The sequence below is a fragment of the Cupressus sempervirens genome, chromosome 11 (genome assembly GCF_028749045.1).
Source record: "Cupressus sempervirens isolate cs-2001-9-10 chromosome 11, ASM2874904v1, whole genome shotgun sequence".
Classification (NCBI taxonomy): Eukaryota; Viridiplantae; Streptophyta; class Pinopsida; order Cupressales; family Cupressaceae; genus Cupressus; species Cupressus sempervirens.
Window position 1 is genome coordinate 275150585 of NC_143128.1, and position 16740 is coordinate 275167324.

The window sequence follows — 16740 nt, forward strand, 5'->3', positions numbered from 1 at the left end:
GTAGGTCTTGAAGACCCCCGGATGTCCAGCTGTGGGTGCATCATGAAATGCCTTCAATATCGCCTCTCTCAAATGTGATGACGGAATCAAATAAACCCTGTCCTGAACTCTGATCAATCCATCTATCACCTCATAGCGATCATCCTGTATGGTACCTGAAATCAATCCAGAAGCCCAAGCATCTCCGACATACTCTGCTATAATCCGATCTCTCCAATCTCCTGAAATCTCTGCCAGAGCACATAAGTGAGGTCTCCGAGATAAGGCATCAGCCACCACATTTTTCTTACCTTTGACAAACTCTATGTCAAAGTCATAAGCCTGCAATTTAGTCACCCATTTTTGTTGCTGGTCATTAAGATCACGCTGGCTCATGAAGTATTTAATACTGTTGTGATCAGTCTTGATCACAAAACGTCCACCTACCAAATATGATCGAAATTTGGCCAATGCATGCATTATGGCCAACATCTCCCGGTCATAGATAGAATAACTTTTCTCAACTCCTCGGAGCTTCCTACTCTCGAATGCAATGGGATGCTTCTCCTGCATCAATACTGCTCCAATCCCATCACCTGATGCATCACAATGAAGCTCAAAAGGCTTCGTGAAATCCGGTAAAGCTAGAACTGGACATGAAGACATTACCTGCTTGAAATGCTCAAAACACCTCTGTGCTGCCCCTGTCCACACGAAGGCTCCTTTCCTGGTAAGATCTGTCAAAGGTGTAGCAATCTGTGAGAATCCCTTAACAAACCTCCTATAAAAACCACATAAACCAAAGAATCCCTTAAGCTGTGTAAGGTTTGTGGGAGTAGGCCACTCTACAATAGCTCTAATCTTTTCGGGATCAACCCGAACGCCATCTGCACTAATGATATGCCCTAGGTAAAGGAGCTCAGTCATGCCAAACTCACATTTAGATTCCTTGGCATACAATGACTCTCTCTCCAGAATAGATAACACCTCCTCTAGATGATGTAAGTGCTCCTCCCAGGTCTTACTGAAGACCAAGATGTCATCAAAGAAGATCAAGACAAATCTCCTCAGCTGCTTCCTGAATACCTGGTTCATACAACTTTGAAATGTAGCAGGTGCATTGGTTAGACCAAATGGCATAACCATGAACTCAAAGTGGCCATAGTGACATCGGAAGGCTGTTTTCTCAATGTCCTTTGCTCTCATCCTGATCTGATGGTATCCGGATCGCAAATCAATTTTGGTGAAGAAGCATGCCCCATGCAACTCATCAATCAGCTCATCAATCCTAGGAATGGGATCCCTGTTTTTTAATTGTTTTCTTATTCAGTGCCCTGTAATCGATGCACATGCGCATCGTCCCATCCTTCTTCTTTACCAATACTACTGCTGAAGCAAAAGGACTCTTACTGGGCCTGATATGCCCCATCTCCAACAAATCCTTAATCGCCTTCTCTATCTCATCCTTGTGTTTCTTAGGATGATGATAGGGAGTAATCATAACTGGTTTGGCTCCCTCCTCGAGCTCAATAACATGTTTCATCCCTCTGTCAGGAGGAACCCCATGAGGAATATCGCTAAATACTTTAGCGTGTCTATCAAGTATCTTCTGGACATCTAGTGGATGACTCTTTTCTTGTGGCTCTGGTGAAGTTGGCATAATGTGGCACTCTGCCGCCCACTCTATGTCATCATGACGAAAAAGTCTCTGCATTCTCCTCAACGACACTACTCTGCAACCTCCATCTGAAAGCCCTCTAAGTACCACAGTTCTGCCCTCATGCTGGAATCTCATCTCCAATTTCGCTAGATTGAGTGTGAACTCAACTAGTGAAGCCATCCATGTCATGCCGAGGATGACATCATAATCTCCCATGTCCACAACATAGAACTCATCCTCCAACTCGTAGCCATCTCCAAACCTGATGCGAAGATTAGATATCTTCCGAGTGCATAATAACTTATCACCGTTAGCCACCATGACTCTAAACCCATCATGCTCCTCTGTCTGTAACCCTCTCCTGGCTACCAACTGTGCATCTATGAAGCTATGTGTAGCCCCAGTGTCAATAAGAGATATCACTTTCTGCCCCTGGATAGTACCCCTGACCTTAAATGTGATTGCCTTTTGGGCCCCTGTCAAGCGTGCCAACGATCTATCATCCTTAGGAATGTTGCTCTCCTCTATAGTGTTACCCTCATCTGAATCGGAGTGTTGATCCTCCCCTTCTGACTCTGACTCTTCTGCTGAAAAATACTCCATTTGATTTGCCTTAGCCTTGAGAGAACATTTATGAGATAAGTCCCAAGGCTCTCTACAATGGAAGCACAGCTTCTTCTTTCGAAGTTCATTCAAGGTTTCATTGTCTAGTCCTTTTGATCCTTCTTTGGGTTTGCTATACTCTTTCTGAAATGATTTTTTGTCTTTGTCCTTGCGGTAGGAAGAATCTGTTGAATGGTTTTTTCCTTTGTATACCGAAGGGGCTAAATCTCGTGCCTTTTTAGTTGCTTCAGCTAACGTGAGTGGATCATGTCCCTTCACCCAACCTTGTAATGGATCAGCAAGACCATCACAAAATAACACCACCAATCTCCTAGGAGAGATATCAGTAAAAAGTACAGACAAGCGCTGAAACTCGGCAATGTAAGCATCCACAGAACTTGACTGTTTTAACTGTGCTAGCTCCTTGAAATGTAACTCGGGATCCTTAGTGTCAAATCTCCCAATCAATGTTTCGGTGAATTCCTCATAGGATGTAATCTGATTATGCCCCAAAGTCACCATGCCATGATGCCACCATTCATGTGCAACGCCATCCAAGTGCATAGCCGCATACTTGATAGCCTCCTCCTCAGGCATAGGATTTAGCTGCAAGTATGTATCTACCTTCTGCACCCAAGCTCGTGCAGTCATCTTCCCTGAAGCATCATAATAAGGTAAAGAAAGTTTTCCAACTTTCTTCCTCAGCTCAAAGTTTTGATTCCTCCCTCCTGCTTTAGGCATGTGTCTCATCCTCAAGTCCATATAATCTCTAAGAGAAATATCCGCCTGAAACTCTAGTCCACTAGCCTCCCAGTCCCTCCTGAACTGATCCTGTAACTCGGTAATTTGCGGTTCGTTTACTGGTTGAACCGGATCTCTGGGTGGAAAAGTGGGTAGAAGAGGTCTCGAGCTCGCAGTCCGTGCTGGGCGTGCAACGTGTCTAAAGTTATCAGCCTCATTCCCATTGTTGCCGTGTCCATTATTACCATTAATGTTATTCTCAGGACCATTGTTGTTGCCTTGGCCTTCATGGTTATTGTTTCCCCCGTTGTTATTGTTTCCCTCGTTGTTATTGTTTCTGTTGTTGGCATCACCTGGATTAATATTGACACCCATCTGTCTAGCCATGAGCTGCAACATCATGTCCATTCGCCTATTCTGCTCCTGCTGCATACGCTGCCCCTGCTCTAATGTATCCAGTAACTGTCGGAACAGTACCTCCCCCTGATCTGGACCAACATTTCTGCCTCCGCCTAATCCTGTATTCCTATCATCTCGATCACCCATATTATTGTCCTGATCACAAAATATATCCTCTGTGTCTGTATGGTTGGATTCAATGTCCCCCTGCATAGATGTACTAGACTGTTTGCTTTGCAAATCTGAAATCCTATTTTGTCTTGCTCTGGTATCGCGGAAATTATAAGACCCCTGTCGCATGCTCAAACATAAATGCTTAGCCTGTGTTTTTTACTTACTTTTTCCCTCTATCCGGCTGTTCCAAATTCCCTATAAGACCTCCACAGGATGGCAGGACTTATAGCTCTGATACCACTGTAATGGTCACCCTTGGATGTCCCAAAAAAACTAAACCAAATTGCTGAAAGGAATTATGTCAAACAGTTTGCATTCAACTTCTTAAAACCCCTTATAACTCCGGAAATCAAACATTTTTATGGAATTGGTATCATACAAGATAAACAAGAAAGAAACTATAATAATATGCAAAGTGGAAATGAATTGCTGCTAATAAAATGTTATTTTCAGAATTCATAAAACCAAATACATGGCAGATTTATCAACTCACTAATTACTTCAGCAATATTGTCATAATACTCCAGCCCATGCTTACGAACTTGCTGCTACAATACTTTGTCCTCCAATCAGTCCACTACCTTCATAATACCATTCCCTCCAAGCGGCATAAGCGACGGACAAGTAGTGAAGAAGATATGAGCAAAATATCAAATCTGCCTGTAGCCGGAAATGCAACTAAACTGCCTGATAATGAAGCCAATAAGAAAGAATTCCAAAGGCCAAACCCCAAGGGAATGACATCTAGAATGTTACAAGAGAGGATAGACGTCCTCAAATGCTAAGAACAAAGCTGCAACTCACACACCAATTTCTTCTCATATTCAACCTGTCTAATGAAGCCACAAATGCTTCCTTTTATTCTATTCCCATGGGTCCGCTCAACTCATATGGGCAATGTGGGATAAAAGATGTGTAATATAAAACATATATTAAAATACCCCTTATGTCTCCCTTGGGTACACATCACCATAAAATAAATATTAAAGTAACACTTTAATATTTTACAATTAAATTAGACGTTACTTTAATAAAACTTCAGGCATTAAAATGTATTAGCAATCGGACTCTGAATAATGCGAGTGATAGCTCATCGGAAAGCTCTCACCGAGGAGTATCGAATCCAATCACCAAAATTGACCTGCACTGTGTCCTGCCGACTTACTAAAAATAGTAAGTATGCCTGAAACTGAGTAAATCAACTTCGTTTTGGCCCAAACTGGAAATGACTAGGCCAAAACACTCCAAGATCCCATTAAACCCTTCGTTAGCCCTCGGGACCATGTAGAACAAGGCTAACGCACACACACTTGGTCAACTGCTAAAATGGGGACATTACAGTGTGTGTGGTCATCCTGAGTACAATCATATCCATCTGCATTCAGAGTCTCTCAATAGTTATTAAAGTTAAGTGAGGAGCATTAAACTGTAGCATATAAGTTCTATTGTGCTCTATTTGTGAGCAGTGCTTCGAGATCCTTTCTATATTGTTAAAAGAGCTTATTGTGTATTCATCAGTATTTGTGTGTGTGTTGAAATCTATCTCAAGGGAGATTAGACTACAAAGAGATAAGTATTCTATCATTACACCTTTGAATGTTGATCGCGAATTTTTCTTTTTTTTATATCACTGGGATTAGTGTATGCTTTTAGCATTGATCTCTATATTTCTCTTCTTTATTATTAATCTCTCGACTGCAAGATGGATCAAGAAGCAATGGGATGATGAAAGATTACATGTAAAGTCGTGGAAACTGTAGACAAAACATGGAAAAGTTGCTTGCAGTCATAGCATTGAATTGGTGATACATATATTCATTAAAGAAGAAGATTATATACAGATTGTTATTATGATTAATTTGTTTAAAGAGGAAGAAATATTATTCAGAGGGAGACTATTCAGCAGCGAAAATCAGATTCAGAGGGAGCTTGCGTGACAGAGGGGGAATGCATGATTCTTGGGAAGCTTGTGTGGTAGTGTAACTACTGAAGCTCCCTGTTTGATCAACTTGGAATAACCTGTCTTATTGTGATAATCAAGTAGTGATAAGAGTTGCTCCTGCTAGGAGGGGTCTCTATTGAGAGAGAATCTCAACCATTCTTATCCATGTTGTTAATGAGTTTTTCTCTGTGAAGAATAACTTCGAGGTGAGATCCATTGTTCCACCCTGTGTGAGTAGGTACCGTGGATCCACCTACAAGCAGGCATGGTGGAAATGCATTCTTCTTCGGGAGAAGTCTAAGGTGAAAACCCTCATTCCACCCTTTGCAAGTAAGATGGTGGATCCACCCTCTGCAAGGTGGCATGCTGGAAATGCATTTTCCTCTAGGAGAAGTCTGAGGTGAACATCCTCATTCCACCCTCTACAAATAGGTATGGTGGAAGTCATGTGTGTGAGTCCATGACTTTAATCTTATGCTTTTATGGTTGACCCTCTAGAAGTAGCTATGGTGAATAGTGTTATGCTGAGATAACAATGTTTATTGAGAAAATTTGTTATGAGAAATTGTTCTTGATGTTTCTGGTTGCAGCTATGTGTGTGTATCTTTCCAAAGATATCTCTCTAGCCAAGAGGGGGTGCTAAAGATCATAGCTATGATGGAGATCTCTGATATTGCCAAAGAAGAGATTTATGATGATATTTCTCTCATATTCATTTATATCTTTCTTGTAACCAATGAGCACAATGTGTCATTCAAGGTGTGCTAGGTGTTTCATCCTAAATATCTAACATTTTATAATATGAAGAGACATGCACATACATTTGGAAATATGAAGAGACTTGCATTTGAAAAAAGAAGACTTTCGGTTATGATATGGAGAGTCTCTCGATTCAATATATATATATGATTGCTTTGTGTAGTAAGCATGATATTTGGTTGAAAGCATTGTACTCAAAAGAGATTTTTTTGGTGTGGCTAGGTTTTTCCCTTCAAGTTAGAGGGTTTCCCTAGAATAAATCATTTTGTCTCTATGTCTTATTGTTCTTCATTTTGTTTATTGTTGTTTATCTTTATTTCTAAGCAAAACATTAACATGTATGTGTATGTGTATTTGTATGGACGAACCCAAAACAAATTTGAACCCAGCCCAAAAATATTTTTAACAAATCTCAAACCCAAATCCAAATCAGAAACTTGGTTTTTTCTCCAAGGAAATAGTTATAACGAATAAAATCTCGACATCAATAAAACCACATAAAACAAAACACAAGATTGCATATTATTCCATATGACATTCTACAAAATCTTATAATAAAAGTAGCTTCAAACTAGAACCCACACACTCGCTAGAAAATTTATAAAATGAACTTCAAAATGAAATGTAAGATGACAGGTGGAATGAACTTCAAAATGAAGTCGAAGATGAGAGGTAAAATGAGATGACCTTAACATCTTTTTAAGGCCAATATGGCCCACAAGAATATTTTTTTCTTAAAATATTTTATGCCAAGGTGATTTGTGGAACTAAGGCAGGGGTCCCATGGGAAGGGGCTTGGGCTCTATCTTTGTGGAGCGGGTACCTTTTGTTAGAGTAATTATTTGTTCTAACTTATTAATTAAATCACTTTGATTTAATTAATTAAGTTGCCTATTACTCTAGTTTTCTTAAGCTATCTTGTAGGTGCATATAATTAATATTTTATTAATTATATTGTGCAACCCTAGCTTTCTTAGGCTTTAGTTTCCCTTTTCGGGTTTCGTGATTCCTTTATAAGGATTCACCTCTTTGTATTTTATTCATTCACTTATTGGATTATATGAGATATTGCTCTTTGCATGTCCATAAGATGGATCTGGCTTTTTGGCCTCCTTGATTTTTCCTTGCCTCTGTTCTTTGCTTCATCCATGTGACAGATTTATGCATGCAGGTGTTCTTGGGAGATTAGTTTTTCACCTAATCTAACATGGTATCAGAGCTTTTCTATGTGCAAGAGTAGATTTTAGTTTCCTTATTTGAGAGATTCGGGGGGGGCAAATAAACTTTATTCTAGTTTTTTGAAAAACGAAGTATGCTCTTCTCTTGCATCTTTGGATGATCTTGAGAATCAGAAAAGTTTTGACAAAAACAGTTTTTCTCTGGGGTTTCAATCTCAAATCTGACAACCAACTTGCATATTTGGAGTTTTCAATCAGTTTTGCAGGTTCCAACATGCCATTGATGGACTTGAGAAGCTGATCCAGCATTTGCATGTCAAATTTTGGTTGTTGGGGTCGTTTTTTGATTTTTGGAGCCGTTTTTTTTGTTAAAGGCGTCTGATTTACACTACAGCAACATCTTCTGTTCATCAGCAAGAAAAACGCTTTCTGGGTTTTGTTCGCAGCCCCGAAAAACCATCTGGGTATCTTTTAGATTTTGCATGCAAGCTATATATTTTTCATAATCGAGCATGCAAAGCTACAGCCATACCCCTCTCCGTTGGCAGCCGCAGATTTGAATGCAGTTTTCAAATGTCTCGTTCTTGCTCATACGGACTCCGATTTTGATGATTCTTGTTATGAACTTGGCTATTTTTTTGTGCTCTATCCACTATTGGAGTTATTTTTTGATTTTCATGCATGAATTCTTCAGAAATTGCAGATTCTCAGCCGTGACTGTGCACAGTTCTTGTTTTGGAAACTTCGAAAGATCATAACTTTCTCATACGACCTCATATCGAGGCGATTCTTTTTTTGAAAGTGCATGATTTTTCGAGTAGATCGCAGTGGTGCTATTCGTTTCCTTGATTATTGTGCCCAAGTTTCACTTTTAACATATGCTCTTCATGAGGGTTTGTAATGCATTGAAATCAAGACCTACTTGTGGTTTTTTGGCCATAACTTTTGCATATGGAGGTATTTTTCCGATCCGAAAGAAGCGTCGAAAAGTTGGTTCTGAGACAGAGATACTGGTATAGGTTTTTTTTGAGTTTTGATACAGTTTGGTTGCCTATTATGGCAATCAAAGTCAGATGTTCTATTTTGCACTCCGGGAGGCGTATCTTGAGCTTTCGATCTCCGTTTTTGGACTTCTTTATATAGCTGGAAAGCTCTTTCTGTGCTCTTTCCAGTGACGTTGGTTGTTGTTCCAGATTCTGTTCCAGACACATCCTATTCAGTCTTTTGCATTTTAGCATTCTGGTGGATATTCTGTTTGTTGCAGGTCCGGAGATCGATTTTGTTGCTTCAGTTGCTTCGTTTTGGGCTTTACCTTTTGTTGTTTCAGCCTTATATTTTTTTTTATCATTGTTGATATTCACTGTAAGCATCTTTATGCAACGCACTGAGATAAAGTGCCACTCTTGCGATTCGGGATCCTTTTCATCATTGTGATTCGTTGTACTCGCACTATTATATAAAGTGCCATGGGGGGGATAGTTGTTTGTCGCTTATAGGCCCTCTTTCTCTAATTCCTCATGCAGTGTCGACGACACATGCCTTTATTTGTGTTTGTACCTCACTCTCGATGTGTTTGGCTCCTGTGTTGTAGGAGATTTTTGGCCCATCTTTTCAGCTGCCTGTCACCTCACCTACCTTAAGGGGAGGTTATATTGTTGTTCTATGCTTCTTTGGTTGATGGTTCGTGCCTTCTATTTCCATGGAGGTTCCTTTGGTTGATGGTTCGTGCCTTCTATTTCCATGGGGGTCCTACAGATCAGCATTTTGACAGAGTTTTGCGGTTCTTCATGCTTCAGTGATGCTGCTTCTTCATGATCACTCCTTGTTCTTGTTTTAGGGGACAATTTCCCTAGTGGGAGACTTCTTCAGTTCTTCACTAGGTTCTTACCTCTTTTTGGGGGAGGGTTTTTCCCTTGTGGTTTTCTCTCTTTCCCCGCTTTCAGAGGTTGCATCTTCTTGCATTGTACTTGGGTACCTAACATGGCCTCGTTGCCGGGACCCAATTCTCTTTCATAGCTGTGCTAGGTTAGCTTCCTCCCAAGCTTCGCTTAAGGGGGGGTGTTAGAGTAATTATTTGTTCTAACTTATTAATTAAATCACTTTGATTTAATTAATTAAGTTGCCTATTACTCTAGTTTTCTTAAGCTATCTTGTAGGTGCATATAATTAATATTTTATTAATTATATTGTGCAACCCTAGCTTTCTTAGGCTTTAGTTTCCCTTTTCGGGTTTCGTGATTCCTTTATAAGGATTCACCTCTTTGTATTTTATTCATTCACTTATTGGATTATATGAGATATTGCTCTTTGCATGTCCATAAGATGGATCTGGCTTTTTGGCCTCCTTGATTTTTCCTTGCCTCTGTTCTTTGCTTCATCCATGTGACAGATTTATGCATGCAGGTGTTCTTGGGAGATTAGTTTTTCACCTAATCTAACAATGGTAATTATTTGGAGGGGGATAAAGGCTTAATTGGAATCTTTTCCTACAATATAGGAGCTCCAACTTTTTAGCCCTCTCAATTTGAGCGGGTGAAAATGGGGTATGGCTAGATTTTGCCCCACCAACTTAAGAGTATTTTTGCCACATGTCAACAATCTATTAATTAATTTAAAAATTTAATTATAACAATAATAAAATAATGATATCATAAATTTATATTCTTCAAATGATGTTCATGGGACTATTAGCTTCCGTAAATTTAGGAGCTAAAAATTTTAAGCTCAAAAAAATTAAGAAAATTTATGAGACCACTCCCCTTTAAATATTCCTAAAAACTCTGACCAACTACCTATTCTATTCTTAAGGAAGCCCCCCATGGGACCCCTGGGGACTTGGGCTCTACTTTTAAGGAGGGAAATGTCCTGTGAGAGCTTTTCTGAGGGGCTAAAGGTTAAGTTGGAATTTTCTCCTACAAAATAGGAGCTCCTCTCTCAAATTGAGAGGGTGAAAATTGGGAAGGCTGGAAATAGCCCCACCAGCTTATGACTTTGTTAATTTCTCACCAAAATAAAATGGATTGTGCCATAACTTATGACACTATTAATTTAAAATTTTATGTTGATATTCAGTTTACAATTCATGGGACCACCAGCTTGCTTAAATTTAGAAACTAAAATTTTTAAACCCAAACATATTAGAAAATTCATGGAACTGCTCTCCTTTAAATATCCCTAATAAATCTCAGCAGTCACCCCTTCTACTTTTGAGGAAGCCACCTTCCAGGGGACCCAGCCTAACTAAGGCTGGGGTCCCATGGGCACCCGCTTCCTTAAAAATAGAGCAATTGCGACTGAGATTTTTTAGGAATATTTAAAGGGAAGCAATCCCATGAATTTTATATTGAATCCTCTTTAAAAAAAATCAGCTTCTAAAATATAGGAATCTAGTTGTCTCATAAATTTTAAAAATAAAGAGATTATTTCATTTTGGTGGGAAGTTGAAGAGCTCTTTGAAAAATGGCAAAATCCTTCCCTAAGTTGGTGGGGCTATTTCCAGCGCCACCCCATTTTCACCCCCTTAAATTGAAAGGGCTAAAAAGTCAAGGCTCCTATTATATAGGAAAAGATTCCAAATAAACCTTTAGCCCCTCTTAAAGAGTTATCATGGGGTCACCCGCTCCACAAAAATAGAGCCCAAGCCCCTCCCATGGTACCCTACCTAAATGTGTGTTATTTGCTCCTAAGATTGACTTGTTTTAAAATCTCATGAACTAGGTCAAAACTGAAATCTATAATTGTGCAAAATGACGAAACCAAAGATACAACGGTAATTTTAAAAGAGAGGCGATTCGATTTAACTTTGTTGAAGTTACAAATATTGATAGATTCTTTGCTTGTGCTTTCAAACCAAACAATACAAGCACACTTTAACTGCAAAAAATGCACACAAATTTCGGCTTGGTGAATTGGTAGATATTGCACACTTGCAACATTGTCAAGAGCATGAAGTTCTTACATTTTCCAAACTTTATAAATCATCCCACAAGCATTTAATAACAACACCATTTTGAGGTACCATTGCTTCTCTCTATATCTTATTCGACATTGAAACATTAAATAAATAATGACTGATTTTTTGCTTTTCAAACAAGTTGGTTTAATCAAAAGAAGCCAGATTCATATTTCACTATCTTGTTACTACTTTTTCTAGGGAAAGCCCATTGGATCATTGCAAAGAATAAAACACAAGCTCAAATTTTCAAAGGGAGTTTATTTGATTATAATTTATTTTCTATCATTAAGCTTTTGCATTTGAGGTATTTAAGCTTTGTGGCTTCCTAAATAGAGTTTTGTTTCATATCATAAGAATTTCTTTTAGCACTCCTATGCATCCTATTATAGCTACATTAGTTATTCATATAATATTAATAATAATTATTTTCTTTATTTCTCCACCCAGCTTTCATTGTTCATCCTTGCACATTAATATAATTCATTCCTTAGTGTCTTAATCCATGCTCTACAACTAGTTACCTAATGTGTAATTATTGCTGGCAACATGCCTAATAATACTTCCATTTACCTAAACATTCTCCAAATGGTTGAATATATCCAATTATGTCAACAAAAGGTTGACTTGTAAAGGTAACATGGGACACCCCTAAAATCAGCTCAATTTCAAATCCCTCGCCCCAATAAAGATGTCACTAATTCAAATAAACATGTAGTGTAGCTATGATGCAATGTAAAGAAACTCGGACTCGGCTCTCACTCGGCAAGGGCAATTCAACTCGTGACCCGGCTTGGACTCGATCATGACTCGGCAATGACTCGGCGAATCAGGGTATATTAATAGAAAAACCTTAGAGAAATATTAAATATTTGATGACTTGGCGGGTTACGGTCATGGGTCATTTTGACCCGACAGGGGTAACTTGACTCACTGCCCCGAGTGACTCACATGACTCGTGGCGAGTCTCGTTACTATCTATGAGGTTTCAAATTGTGAGTAGCCCTTGTTTACAACCCCTGTAAATACTCCAGACATACGCTACTATGCATTAGTGCCAACTGAAGAAAAAATTTGAATTTTTCACAGATAGACAAGAAAGCAAAAAACCACAGTGGGTCCTCGAGTCTTGCTGAACACACCCTAACAACACTGTCAGTATCAGTAAATCACTAATGAAAGAAAAAACTATGTTATCAAATCAGCAGAAAACTAGGCCAATTCCATCTCATAGTCAGAAATTGCATTGTTTCGTGCATTGATTTGAACAATGAACCGGTTTTCCTGCTGGTAGCATCTGAAGTAGGAAGTTATTAGACCCGGGAGATTCCAATGAATGCATACATTCCAGTTCGTGCATTTTGAAGGGAATGAAAGGAATCTAAGCATCATGTTTCAAACTTCAGGGTTTTGACAGGGAGGTTAAGTGATTTCCAATCAGAAAGTTAGAAAATTGCCCCACATTAAAACCAAAGGAAAAAAACATAGGAATTCATTTCAAAATCATCATTCTCTTTGTGATATCTGCTGGATCCCCACTTGCATCACAACAAGGTTATAAACATAATTCCAAATTCAAACACATTTTACATTTATTTCAGGATAACAATCACAAATTCATAATGGTACAACTTCTTGCTATTTTAACATTGACTTATAATTTTATTTTTTTAAACATTATTTAATAAATATAAATATTTTAAATTTCATAGATAAATATTCCAGAGCAAAATCTAATTTGTAATATTATAAATTTAATTTTTGATAATAGAATATAATTGTGTGTCAATTTTTAATTCAACATTTTGAATTACTTTCTGTGAATCATCATCAGAAAAGATAATATTGTGAAAGACTAATACCATCTATTACTTTTCATTTTTAAATTACAAGTATGCATATATGATGATTTTTGCCCGGAACAAAACCCAAAACCTGTACCTGATTTCCGATTGGTAACTTGGAAAAAATGAAAACAATAATATGACATAAATTCATGTTACACAATAAATGGAAAAATTGAGCACGAAATATGACATAAATCCATGTTACATAACAAATAAACAAATTGAGAATGAGCATTTGAATGCATACCCTCAAGTTTAGCGGAGGTTTCCTCATCAATTTGGCACCCAAATCCATAGTAACGTTCGCAAGAAACATTGTATATGGATTTCTTAGCGGCATCCTCACTGCAAAAGGCCAATAATCAAACAGCTCAATTGCAATTAAAACCCTTCATTAATAATAAACACAATTGAAACCCTTCATTTATAATAAACACGTATATGTTGTTGTGCTTGAACGGACCATTTAAACCCTAGTAATACAGTCCCCGTAATCATGCACCATGCCATCATCATCAACAAAAACCTTTATTAATAATAAACAAATATAAGTTCCGTTCTCTGCAGAATGTGTGGCATAGACCTGGCAAATTTTTCATATCATGGGCCAAAGAAGAAGAAAAAACTTACCTCCCAAGAACCTTGGCAAGGGTTTTGATGTAGTGATCAATCATTTCCTCTTTGGTGGCTTTTCCGTCATTGAGAGGGTCCATGACTATAAGCCAGTGTTCATAATCGCACCCTGGAAACAAAGGTGCCATCTCTGTGGGCGGCCTGTCGCTCCAGTTGGAATTACTCGATAGGGGAGAATACCCCGCATCCCCAGATCGAGTTACTTTACATCTCATCGATTGTCTTTTGCATTGCAGCACTTCATGGCAAATTGCGGCGAAGGGACTGTGTAACAATGACGAACAAGACACCCGAAGTGAAGGAGAAGAAGAAAAGGGAAACAAAGAAGAAGAAGAAGAAAATGGCCTAATAGACAATCCTGTTGAAAATGTGAGCGCAGAACGCAGGCCTACAGCGCGTGAGAAAGCCATCGGCATGGCAGCTGTTGTTGCCGAAGAAGCACCAAATACTGTGCTGCTTGCAACGGCGGAAACCATGAGTTTTCTGAGGGTTTGATTTTGGATGAGGTTTAACATTTGGCTGCAGAGTGTTAGCTAGGGTTTTATGGGATTCAAGATATATCTCTGCAAGTTTGGAATGGATATGCCGATCAAATAATTGCAGCCATGGAAATGGTCAAGTATTTTATTTTATTGGACAAGACAAATCTTACTGCTAAAAAACAAAACATTAATTATTTTGTGAAACACGAGATGTTATTTTAACATTTTACATTGATTATTTTGTGAAACACAAGAGATGTTATTTTAACATTTTAAAATTAAGTAAAGATTTTCAAATTGTTTTTTTTATGGAGGGTTCATACCTTTGAGCAACCACTGAGGCACAAAGCCTACAAGCTACCAACTAGTGAAGGCCACCACATAGACTTTTTAGAGTCTTAATACGGGCCCACTCATGCCTGAAACATCTTCGGCTTAGAGCCAAGGATTGAAGGGCATCCACGCCATCAAAATCACCTAGAGCACAATCCCGGCTCATCCCTTACGATGTCGGAGCCTTGCACTTAGCAAGATTTGATCCCCAGTGGGCTCTTTGTGAGCCATTCAACTTCACTAGTAGACCAAGGGCCCATTGACTTCAAATTGTTTTTAAGGAGTGGACTTTAGCTATACTTTCAAAATGAAATGATATATTAACTAAAGAATTGCATTAATCTTTAAAAGATATCAATACAAGTCTTTATTTTCTTGTGACTTTGTTATATGGCCTTAATGTCATTAGATGTTTGGGATTTGGGAGGGTGGCTTTCCTCTTCTTCAATTCATTCTTGTTTGATGAAGGTGAGGTTCTATGTTTTCTTTATCATTTTTTTTCCTGTTTTTTTTTTTTAGACAAGTAAGAGAATTTAAGGAGTCTTTTAGAGTAGCAATAGATTTTGAGATAGGAGCTTAATGTAACATTGTCGTGTCTCCTATCTAAATATAGTAATTATGATTTATAATAAGTCATCCAAAAATAGTTAATCAAAATGTACGAATGAATGGGAAAGTTTGTTATTCAAGTCAAAATGATAAAATCAAATTTAATGACAAATATCAAATATTGTTTGAAATCATATCCATGTCAAAAGTTGGTGTGGGTTTTGGTAAAAAGCATTGTTAACTTGTGGGAGGTGAATGGTAGTGGGAAGCAAAAGTAGACAAGCAATAGTTTGAGAAAATAATGTTAGAAAGTGGTGAACAAAGGCAAAGGAAGTTACAGAGTTGGCATGACAGCATCCTCTACTATAGGGTTTGAATATTTTTGTTATATATTTGGATTTTGGGCTGAATTTGATATTCAATATGTCTTGTCATTTGAACAAGCTAATGGTGTTTCTTACAAATTCTGATAAACCTATGAAAGTGAATCTTCGAGGTTGATAAACCAAGAAGATTTGAGGCTAAAAGGAAGTGATTGAGAGGGTCTCAAAGGGAAATCGCATCCAAAGATTGTAGTTGTATTGAAAACCTTTCCATTTTTTTAATTTCTTTAATTGTTTGTAGGTGTTTGCATGAATTTGGAGCTTGCAATTAAGACTTGTGAGTTGTAGTTGGTATTGGTGTTTACAAAACACATGTTGCTATTATGAATGTTGTTTCATGTGTTTTTCTTATTAGATTAAGTGTGAACACTTTAGAGAGTTATGTGGAGTTTACAATTGATTTCTTTGTGAGTTCTTTCTTAATTTGCAGATATGTATGATGTGATTTGTATTAGACATTATATATATATATATATATGTATGTATATACATATATATATATGTATGTATATATATATATATATGTATGTATATATATATATCTGTATATATATATATATATATATATATATATATGTATGTATAGATATATATATATATATATACAGATATATATATATACATACATATATATATATGTATATACATACATATATATATATGTATATACATACATATATATATATATATATACATACATATATATATATATATACATACATATATATATATTTGTATATATATATATCTGTATATATATATATATACAGATATATATATATACATATATATATATATACACACATACACACACATATATTTAACATTAAAATATATGTATATGTATATATATATAGCATTAATATATATATATATATACACACATACACACACATATATTTAACATTAAAATATATATATAACATTAAAATATATGTATGTATATATATATATATATATATATATATATATATATATATATATGTATGTATGTATGTATATATGTATGTATGTATGTATGTATGTAGCATTAATATATATATACTTTAATGTTATATATATATATATATAGCATTAATGCAATATATACATATACATATACATATATACATACTTTAATGTTATA

The 16740-nt window shown here is 37.0% G+C and overlaps 1 protein-coding gene across 1 annotated transcript in view; it reads right to left on the reverse strand.

Moving 5' to 3' along the window:
• Positions 1-14398, reverse strand: part of LOC149529180 (multiple organellar RNA editing factor 2, chloroplastic-like) — a 30291-nt gene extending 15893 nt beyond the window's left edge. Inside the window, exons 1-2 of the mRNA XM_089809021.1 lie at positions 13865-14398; positions 13482-13579 (exon numbers count right to left, since the gene is read on the reverse strand). Of these exons, the coding sequence (XP_089665147.1) occupies positions 13482-13579; positions 13865-14382 (616 nt within the window). The 5' untranslated portion in view covers positions 14383-14398. The remainder of the gene's footprint in view (positions 1-13481; positions 13580-13864) is intronic.
• Positions 14399-16740: the final 2342 nt, after the last annotated feature.